This window comes from Martes martes (assembly GCF_963455335.1).
Source record: "Martes martes genome assembly, chromosome: 9".
Classification (NCBI taxonomy): domain Eukaryota; kingdom Metazoa; phylum Chordata; class Mammalia; order Carnivora; family Mustelidae; genus Martes; species Martes martes.
The window spans coordinates 46,946,858-46,957,962 of record NC_137896.1 but is presented as its reverse complement, the minus strand read 5'-3'; the positions used below and the strand labels follow the sequence as shown (position 1 = coordinate 46,957,962).

The 11,105-nt window shown below is 46.4% G+C and overlaps 1 protein-coding gene across 1 annotated transcript; it reads right to left on the bottom strand.

Annotated features, from left to right (window-relative positions):
- Window positions 1-5,409: 5,409 nt before the first annotated feature.
- On the bottom strand, window positions 5,410-10,661 carry LOC308349082 (cystatin-8-like; the record flags this gene model as incomplete). The annotated part of the gene is made up of 3 exons (XM_080813620.1): window positions 5,410-5,493; window positions 6,944-7,057; window positions 10,431-10,661. 3 exons carry the CDS (start codon window positions 10,659-10,661, stop codon window positions 5,410-5,412), a joined length of 429 nt encoding a protein of 142 aa, XP_080669746.1.
- Between the last annotated feature and the right edge of the window lie 444 nt (window positions 10,662-11,105).

Sequence of the window (11,105 nt, the reverse complement as noted above, 5' to 3'; positions counted from 1 at the left end):
AGTGTTTAAGATTCTGTTTCTAGGAGAGCCCAAACTAGAATGAAAACTAAATCTCAGTTAAGTGTCAGGGGCTTAGCATAAGTGACCCATTTGGGGGCCTGTTTTCTTGTTTTTGACATAATCTTTAAAAATTCAAGAGTCTCCATTTCATGAATTTACAAATTTCAATCACATTTTTATTTTCTTAGTTTTGTGCTCCCCTTTATTATGCTTTAATTTATTTCCTGAGTTTAGTCTGGGTGGATTGTTGGCATTCCTTTGGATTTCCTGCTTATGGGTTTCTAAGTGCTACCTGATTTTTCTATTCTGCTGACACTTAAACTGTTAAAGCCTGTAAACTATGTATTAACTCTGCTTTGTTCAGTGCATAAATCAGTATCTGCCCAACAAAACAAGCCTTTTTGCCAGTTTGACATTTGCCACAAGAAACTGGGTTTTCTCCTTTTTTCCCCACAAATGCTAACTGATCTTTTTTCTCCTTCTTCTTCTTCTTCTTCTTCTTCTTCTTCTTCTTCTTCTTCTTCTTCTTCTTCTTCCTCTTCTTCTTCTTCTTTTTAAGAAGTTAATGTGTTCTTTTTTTAATAGAAGCAAGATTCTGGGTTGGTAAAATTTCCCTCATGGAAACAACCACAATGACACTGACTGGTTTACTGGAATATACCTACACCATCCTTTCTGTTTTCTTTATTTCTGTTTTTAAAATGGTAATGGCATGGGTGAAGGAGATGTTCAATGTATGGGCTTTGGTCAAATCTCCACTCTGGACCGGTTTCCTGGACATGTCCTGCAGCAAGTGCTGGCTTTCAGGTAGCTTATGGGGACAAACTAGTTTTATTCAAAACCAAAGTCAGGGGCTAATTTTACAATCAGATATGCCTTTATGGGGCCCTGAGGATTTTGTCACCTTACCCCAGACACAGGGCATACTCCCTGAGTCTCTGACTATCATATCTGGGGTTTTATCAGCTGTATCTGGGTGATCTGTCTGCATCCTTGGTGCATGTGACAAATCCCGAGGAATCTGGTTAACAAGGCAGAAATCTGGCTTTTCAGACTATTGGGACTTGTAGTCAGTGTTCCCTGCTGCTCACTCAGAATGTCTCTGTATTCGGGGATGCAGATATTAAAAACAGAAAAACTCGGAAGAGTTTAGAACCAGAAAGCGGGAAAGTCTATTGCTCCAAGAGCAGATTGTTCACTTTATTGCCTCTTGGCATCATACGTTAAAACCAAAAAGTCCCCATTTGTCAATGGGTGGCAATTGTCAGTTTGAGCCCTTACCCTCTCCTAGTCAAGGGTGAAATCTGGCATTCTCAGTGTTACTTTCTCTGGACTCCCAGATGACTGATGAGTGTTTCTGATAGCCTCCAAGCCCTTGAACTAGGGGCCAGCATTTATATCCACCAATACAGCTTTTGACTCACTGATATTTTTATTTATCACTTATGGTCTTGACCTCCTCTCCCTTACCTAACAAGTGACAGGGATGTGAGGAGGCCCATCTCGAGTCAGTAGTCATTTGCACCTCTCAGGAAAAAAAGAGGCCCACAAATGAACACATGACTTTAGAGAGTCTGGCTTTTAACCAATAAGGAACAGAATATCAGACAGAGGTACAGTCCTTGGATAACTCAATACTCCTCATTAGACCCATTGAACAATGTCTAAAATGGCATGGAAAGTACATACTGACTTTTTTTGTGTCTTATTCCAAGTTTCAGGTAAATTTTTTCTTGACAAAAGACCCAGAAGAGAGCAAGAAGTGAATAACATGGCACTGGTGGAGAGGAAAGTGGGGCAGCCCTTTCTCTGAGTCCCGGGTCCATTTCCAGAGCTCCACCTTGCAGCCCACTCCCAGGGCTCTCCCCACTGCAGAGCATGGAGATGGAGGTGGTGTCCCTCCACTCTGCCTATGCTCTCACTAGCTGCCATCTCTCCCTGGGTCTGGACCGATTGACTGTCCCTGATTCCTTTGGAGACACTAGAAATGCATCTACAAAATCCAATGTAAAACTACCAACTGCATAGAAGGGGAAATGCCCTCCCTCCCTGAGCAGACATGCAAAATCACTCTGCACACCCACCCCCACTATTTCTGTTCCAGCAGGCCCCTGGGAGCCAGGCAGTCCTGACCTCTCCCAGGTCATGGAGAACAGATCAGGGGTAGGTTTGGTGGTGAAGGTGCCGCAGTATGAAGCATCACACCTGGGACAGCACTCACATCCTCTGAGATGGAGATCAGGACTGGACTATGCTCTCCACATGGCGCACCTGGACCTTTCCTAGGTCTGAGGCCCTGAGCTCCCTGCCACTGCTGTCCATGTGTCCTCAGAGGGCTCACCTCTGGTCCTGGCAGACCCCTGTCTGCCTGTGGGGGTCTCAGTCTGTGTGGTTCTCACCCAGCCCAGGATTTGGCTGAATGCATTCATTTCTTGTTCTCACACACAGCATGGCCATGACCAGTCATCAGGTGAGTGCAGGACGCCCCCACCCCACCCATACCAGTTCTGAGTCTAGGCAGCACTGAAACCATGTGGCTTGTCTGGTCGAGACCCATTTCCCTGATATTCATGGCCTCCTGGGGCTCCAGTGCTCCTGTGTCCCAGACCCAGACAGAAGTGCTTGGAGTCCAAGGCCCACAGACAGAGTTTCAGTACAACCTAGTGGAGACTGCAGGTTCTATCTTGGGGGACTCCTCTTCTCCACAGAGGAAGTGAATGTGTGTGTGTGTGTGTGAGAGAGAGAGAGAGAGAGAGAGAGAGAAAGTGTACTCCAGTAACATCTTAGCAACAAGGACATGAAATCCAGAAAATGAAAGTAAAGCCTGCCTTGCATTTTGTTTCATGAAATGAGATTTGGAGAGACAGACTGAAAAGAGATAAGGTTAAATTAAATAAAATTTAAATGTTAAAATATACTTAGAAATAGACCCCTGCTTATGAATGCATAGACACACATGGCATATCTCTGGACCCGTGGGGGAAGCCGACCCAAACAGAGCAGAGGCAGCAGTCACCCCCATCCCCAGCATGTCCAGGCTAGTCCCACACTGCCCTGCTGGCCTGCTCCAGACATCTGATTCCCTGTGTTTCCTGTCCACCTGTCCATAAGGAAAGACAATTCCAAGATGTTATTCCAAAAACACAGTATTTCCTAAAACATTTTCATATGACTTACACTATTCCACAAACAGCGGAGACTCATAGAGTCTTAAGCTGACCAGTCCTCCAAGCCCCTCCAAAGCTGAGTCGTAGGTCGCTGCCCCCACATAAGAAGATCCATCCGTGTGTCAGAAGTGGAGGAATGGAGGGTAATTTTTGATGGAGCCCTCCTGGCCTGAAGGAAAGAACCCTCTTTAATCAGGATAAGCATAGTAGGTCCAAGTAATGCAAAAATCTGTTTCAGATCCTAACCTTGGTCCCTTGATTAGATGAATATCTTGAGAGGGGGAAGAGGAAGCAGGGCAGGGGCTTCATCAGAGGTGGGCATGGAGCTGGGAGTGCCTGAAGAAAACCATGGGGGCAAATTGGGGGAGAACAGGGAGAGCCACAGAAAAGCAAGGGCTTTGCAAGGTGAATTTCGCATGTCTCCTGCTGCTGCAAGTGGTGCAGTGTCCCTACCCGTGATACATCAGTTGGGTAAAACAGGAACCAGAGGCAAAAGGAATCACCTTTGAGTTTTGTGGCCTCATTCAGTCTGGGGCAGAAATACTGCAATCCCTACCAACTGCCAGGACCTGTGAGGTGAAGCCTGGCCCCTGTGTGTGCACATTTGAAATATAGTTGGCCTTCTGAACTCTATCCAACACTACGGTTAAAACAGACATGTCCACTTTTTTTTTTTAATTTTTAATCCTGGTAAACATATATAAAATCTACCATCTTCACCATTTTTAAGTATACAGTTCAATAGTGTTAAGCATAGTCACACTGTTGTGCAACTAATTTCCAACTAATTTCTTTCATCTGCAAAACCCATTAAATAATTCCCCATTGGACTGACTAATTTTTTTAAGGTTTTATTTATTTGTCAGAGAGAGAGAGAGAGAGCGCACAAGCAGAAGGGAGGAGTAGGCAGAGGGAGAAGCAGGCTCATCGCTGAGCAAGGAGCCTGATGCAGGACTCAATCCCAGGACCCTGGGATCATGACCTGAGTTGAAAAGAGACACCTAAGCAACAGAGCTACCCAGGTGTCCCTAGACTGACTAATTTTTTTTCTTTCTTTCTTTTTAAATTAACGTATAATGTATTATTTGTATCGGGGTACAGGTCTGTGATTCATCAGTCTTACCCAATTCACAGCACTCACTATAGCACATACCCTCTCCAGTGTCTATCACCCAGCCACCCCATTCCCTCCCACCCCACTCCCTTCCAACAATCCTCAGTTTGTTTTCTGAGATTAAGAGTCTCTTATGGTTTTAGACTGACTTTTTTTTTTTAAGATTTTATTTATTTGACAGACAGAGATCACAAGCAGGCAGAGAGGTAGGCAGAGAGAGAGGGGGAGCCAGGCTCCCTGCCGAGCAGACAGCCCGATGTGGGGCTCCATCCCAGGACCCTGGGATCATGACCCGAGCCGAAGGCAGAGGCTTTTAACCCACTGAGCCACCCAAGGCACCCCTAGACTGACTTGTTTTTAATGATTATTTTCTTCAAGAGAATTTCATCTCCTGCTATCATCCTTGTTTGTCCACTTCCTTTTCCACATTCCCCAACTCCATCTCTGTCTCTCTTTTTCTCAATCTCTCTGTACACACACACACACACACACACACACACGTACACAGGAACAATGCAGCTTACTCTGGAAGTGTCATTGTCCTTCCCCACTCTTGGTGTGACCATTGTTGACATTTACAGGAGAAGAAACACAAGTTTCCCAAATCACAGAGACCCCACAGGGGAAGACTGCTTCTTCTGCAGGAGCTCTCCCAGCCCAGGCAAACTGTGGACTCAGTACTCTCAGGAAAAAGAGCCTCAGACTGAAAAGGAGGCTTCCAGAAGGAACCTGTTGAGTTAGCACCCACTGGCTTCAGACCTCTAGAAGGGGTTATTACCCAATCTAAAAGGAATCCCTCCTCAAATTTGCAGTGTGGAATGGAATCAGGCCTCACTCCATCCTTTGTACTCAGGGACAAACTTATTCCTGGTGGTGAGTCACCAAGTTGGCCAAAGTCAAGGGGTTTCCCTTGAGGCCAAATAAATATATCAATAAATAAAATTTAAAAAATAAAAGGAAGGAAGAAAAGAAAAAGGTATTGGACACACCCATCTTTTGTCACCACCTAATAAGAAACTAGGAAACAAAATAAGGAAAGATGCATGCATGAGGAAACCACACTGGTAACACAGCACATGCCATTTATCTCTTCACAGAGAAAGGTGGGGGGGGGTGCTTCAGGACCCCCTAAGTGTCTGCACACTGCTTCTTCATCACCATAAATTCACCATTCCAGGGGAGTGCTCCAACCAAAAAACTGCACATTACTTTCTGAAAAAGACCACAATTACAGCAAAATCAATAATACCAAAAAGGAGGGGGATATATGTTCTGTTGCGAGGTATCAGCTTAGGAATATGCTGGAGGATAGGTCATCAGCCATCAATGAGTGCTCCTAGGAATCTGCTAGACCTTTGCAGCCATCAGCGGATACCTGGAGGGGACTCTGTTCCCACAAGCACCAGGGATAGAAAGCAAATACTAACAATCATCATGTTTTGCTGGGAGATCAGATGTAAACTTGGTTTTATTTTTAATTCTCTCTAATATTTTCTATAGTGTAAAGAAAGCAATTCTATGTCAGATATGATCTAATGTATGTGATCTTAAATAATTAAATAATGTATTTTGTTCTAATAACAAGTCTAATAATGCCTTTTGTTCCAATAACCAGACCAGTCTGGAGGGCTCTAGGGCCTACCACCTTCTATTCCAAAGAGACTTTCACTCCATTTCAGAACTTAAGCAAGAGCATGAAGGACCATAGGAGAAGAGAGGGAAATCCAAAGGGGGAGAAATCAGAGAGGGAGATGAACCATGAGAGACTATGGGCCCTGAGAAACAATCGGGGTTTTCAGAGGGGAGGAATGTAGGGGGAGAGGGTAACAGGATGATGGGTATTGAGGAGGGCACATGCTCTGATGAGCACTGGGTGTTACACTTACTAATGAATCATTGAACACTGTGTCAAGAACTAATTATGTACTATACAGTGGCTAACTGAACATTAAAAAAAAAAAAAAAGAACCACTGGTGTAAGCAAAAGCAAGGACAAAGCAGACCTGCAGAAAGCCTGCACCAAAATCACACTAAGGACTTGGATCAATGTGGGGCTCACCCCACCTCTGAGATCAGAAATACAGGCTTGAGGCTAAAAGACCCTGGGCCAGATCAGCCCTTTTTTGGGGGGTCTTTGGACTCTTCCATGACCTTCCTGGAAATCATGGCTGAGCCTGGCGAGAATCAACTGTAAGTGTGAGGGGATGGGAACACTGTCTGGCCTAGTCACTGCTTAATCTCCAGCACCCAAAATACCAGACTCATGCATAGCTGAGTGGATGAATGAGTTTCCTTTTGTGTCTTCACAAGAATGAGCAATCCGGGGCCAGCAATGGCTGAGTTGCTCTAGGTCCTCTGGGTCCAAGAGGACAGATTTTCAATCAACATATGTTGTCAAGTTTTCCTACACCAAGAGGCCAGAGTTGATGAATCTCTTGCAATAAGGGTGACCCTGGCAGCATTCTGCCCCTAGGAGGAGGGGTGGGGAAAGACTCAGAGGGATTCATCACATTCCCTTGTTCTCTACCCTCTGCTCTAAAGCCCACTTCTGGGGCAGAACTTTGGGAGCGATCCAGACCTCAGAGAGAGGATACAGGCACCCCGAGTTCTTCTGTCTGGGGCTCAGAGCAGCCGAGACCATCACAGAAATTTGGTCACCTACCTTTTCCAGTTTAGAGTTCTCTTGAATGGAACAGTTTTCAGTACTGTTTGAAAACTTTCTACAATTGCTGCGGCCAATTACGACATCAATAAAGTATTCCAAATGATCCGTAACCTGTCAATTAGCAATGGCGTTGTTTTATTCAAAAGATTTTTATTTTACTTTCTTAAAGTTTTAGCCAAAAAAAACAAAAAAACAAAAACAAAAAACAAAAAACCCACAAACAACAACAACAAAACCACTCTCCCCCTCATCCTCTCTCCCTATCGCCTAATCCCCATTCCCTCTCTCCAGAGTCCCAGAGTCTAGGGCATGCCGCATGGTCCATGAAGGATCAGGGAGAAGAATGAGGTCACCAGAATCATCAGCTGTCCTGGGCCTGAGATACTACAGGTTCCCACAGGCCAGAAGAAAGGACAGGCCCTTCGGCCGCATTGGATGCTCCTCTCTGATTCCTTTCCCACACCCTCCCTCTGAGTCTGCTATCTGGTGACATCTCCTGCTTTGGAGGGCTTCTCCACCACCTTAGCCAGCAGTCCTTAAAGGAGTCGTGCTGGCTGGAGTTGGTTTTGCTGTTCTCTGTTGAGTGTTTAGTAAGCAGAGAAGCAGTAGGTTCACTGCAAGACATCAGCAGTTTCGGAACTCATTAATGGCTGAGTGTGGTTAAGGTCATCATGACGCTCATTTAAATCACTTTTTATCTCGTTTTAAGAGATTATAGCAGGAGGCAAAGGGGATGTCTTTCCTCATGGCTGTCTTCAACTCTTTAATAAAATTGTATTACATTTTAGCTACATTCCAAAGAATTAACAAGGTGACTCTGGCCTGCCATGGGGGAGAAGCTGGTTAGTTGACATCAACAAGACAGTGACAGAGCTGCCCCTAGGGTTTGAGTGTTGAGTTGGGAACCTCGAAAATATCATGGAGACAAACCCAAACACCAACAGGACTTCGTTTCAGTCCTAATACATGCTAACCCTCACCAGGTGCTTGTTCTCTGCCTGACACTGCTCCTCGAGCTTGGCAGACAATACCTCAGGCTGCACACCAGCCCTCTGCTGGGAGGCTGTCACTCCCTTTGTTTTCCATAGGGAAACTGGGCAGAGGAACTAAGTGACCCTCCATCTAGCAGGGCTCCAACAGAGGTAGGTGCCCAGAACTAAACTTCAATCCCTAACGCCCGTGATCCACCCTTTCCACATTTCTGCCCTCTCTACTCAACCAGCCAGAGGGCAGCAAAGGGCTGCTATGTGCTCATTTCCAGGGAAATGCAAACCTGACCTAAGGGAAGCCAAAGGCTACTGGTTACATGATCACTTTCACGGAACACTCACAATCCTTTCTAAAAATAACTAGACCAGATTGACAGTTTTAAGACCCCAGTCTGATCGCATGGATCCCAAGACCTCCCCAACTTAATGTCTATGTGGCTTCTCAACACTCCTAAGATAACATAAAAGGTTTTTCCCATGACCTTCAAGGCCCTGAGGAGTCTGGCCCCTGCCCACCTCTCTGGCCAGTCACACTGTCTCCTTTGAGTTGCCGAGTGAGCCATGTCCCTTCCAAGTGGCAGCCAGCTATACCCGACTGCTCTTCCTAACCCCCGTGCAGCCCCCCAATCCTCCTGGCTCCCCTCCTGTAGCAGATGCTGTGAATGGTGCCCATGTCCTTTGCTGTTCCCAAAAACCGCCACTCCCTGGGGCTCCCTGCCTGGAGGCTTCTTGACCTGCAGGAGCCAAGAGCACCTCTTAGCCAGCAGTGGATGGGAGTTGATGGTAAGCAACTGAGCTCTCCTCCTTGCAGGGCGGCCAAACTCTGAGGCAGGATCTGCATCTTTTCCCAAGGCCACAGGGAGGCCCACAGTGGTCACCTGCACAGTAACTCATTCTGTACTGGCCACTTCCCTGCCCTCTCTCCCTCCTCCTCCAGTCTCCTGGTGCTTCCTGAGTTGGCCTCCCAAATATGGCCTCCCAAATATGGCACTTGAATTCTAGTACTAAGATCTGCTTTGGGCAGATCTGCTGTGGGAAACCTAAACGAAAAGACTTCTAACCAGCATCCTTCACCTGATTCCCTCCTAGTTTGCCCTCAGGTTTAGGACCAATATCACTCCCTAGAGAGGTGATTCTCAGCCTTGACTGCATATTGGGATCACCTGGAAGGTTTTAACACATATGAGACCTGGGTCCCACCTAGAGATCCTCATTTAATTGGTGATGGTGAGGCCAGTGCAGTAAGACATTTACAAGTTCCTCAGGTCCTTTCCGGGGAAGACTTCCCCTGACCTCTGGACCCCCAGGTACCATGTCAGGTCAGATGCCACAGCTCTCATGCTGGGTTTGGCATTGTTCCCTTCTGATTAGGCTGGTGGATCCCTACAAGTCTGAGTATTTCTGTCCATCTCACCACCTCATCTACAGCAGCTAGCATAGAACTGGCGTGGGAGAAACTCACTGAATATGTGTGCTACTTGGGTGCCAAAGAAAGACAATTGCAAAGGGGTCTGGTGAAGTTACAAGAGCCAGAATCCATTCCTCTATTTCGAAGGGCTCCAGGAGTTCTCCAGGTGGATCGTGCAGTGTGCCAGTCAATAAACAGAGGGCCATCAGCATGATATACTGGAAATTCCGACTGTTGGCTCACAAGGTCCCGAAAGGACGGGGTCATAAGTGCCAACATGTACACTGGTCCAGCCTCTGCAAATGGACACGCCATACGGAGATATAAAAACTGGAGTAAACTCCACCAACAATGACCTCTCTGTTGAGTATCTTTACAATTCACTCCCACAAGTTTCGTAGTGGAATTACAAGCCACACCATGAACCTGCGGACTGAGGATGGTACATTAGGCTCAGTCCCCACTCTGGGGGCTTCCTCTTGACCATGGCATGCAGGGCCATGTGTTGCAAGCTCCGGGGAGCATCATCTTCAATGGAATCCAACTAAGCAATGTTTCCTAGCACTGGGCCATGCCTGACCCTGTGAGGAGGGATGTAGTTTTACGAACTCAGAATCAGAATGTCTCCACTTGCACTAAACAAATGTTGGATTCAAAGAATTATAGACTATAGGAGAAGAGAATGTATTATCTATATATTAGACAGACCACATGCCTCTTTTCAACCCCACAATCTACCTTTGTGGATAGATTGAAATGTTGTCCATGGCAGCATTATTCCAGAATATGCATGGCACTTAATTTGTCTCCCAATCCTAGCAAATACAAGTCACGAACATCTGCTTTGCAGTTTGGAGCTTGCGTGAGTTAGTATACAGAAAGTACTTAGAACAACAGTGGAAGCATGCATAGAAAGTGCAGTGATGTCACAGTGACATGCAAAGGTATAAGTAACTTGATCACTCACATACTTCGGACATTTGTATATCATGTATATCATTGTTTTTTCTCCCCTGCCCACTCTTTCAGTCTGGCTTCAGTCGGGGCCACCATAGGCACAGTGCCTAGTGGGAGGAAACATCTTTACCTGCAGCTGGACTTGTACTGTCTTGACCACTTGGAAGAGGTACTTATCCTCACTTTCTTTGTTGTATTCTTGCATGGCAAACCAGAGACACTGCTTCACATTGGCATTTGAGGCATTGATCACTTTTAATTCCCTCAACACCTTGACCTTATTTTTGCTTGGGTCTGTGCTGGCCACCAGGGCCACCAAAATGGTGAGCAAGAGCAAGCAGGTCCCCCAGGATCTAGTCATGGGCCCTCCGTCCCGGGACACAAGCAAGCCCCCTCGTTCTCCCATGGCTGGAGCTGCAGGTAGGGTGGGATGGCTACGGTTGCTGTAGGTTCAAAGATCTAAAATAGCATCAGCCCAGTTGGATTCAAGAAAGAGCCATTAGATTCCCCCTTTAGGGCTACCCCTGTCTCCGAGGAAATCGACCCACAGGAAACCAGTTAAAGAGTCCCTGCTACCGGCCTTCTGCCATCCATCCCCCAGCTGCAGTCTGCAATTCCAAGGAGAACACTTAGACCCAGGTCTGCTAGGACCTACACTGGTCACCTCACCAACCACTCCTGCTTCCGCACCTTAGGCCTCTAAGATGTGACTGTGGAAACTGTTGCTGCCCCAAGTTTTCCTGGCTTTGGCTCTCTGGGGTCTCTCCAACCTGCTATACCCACTGGCTGCTCCCTCTTCCATGTG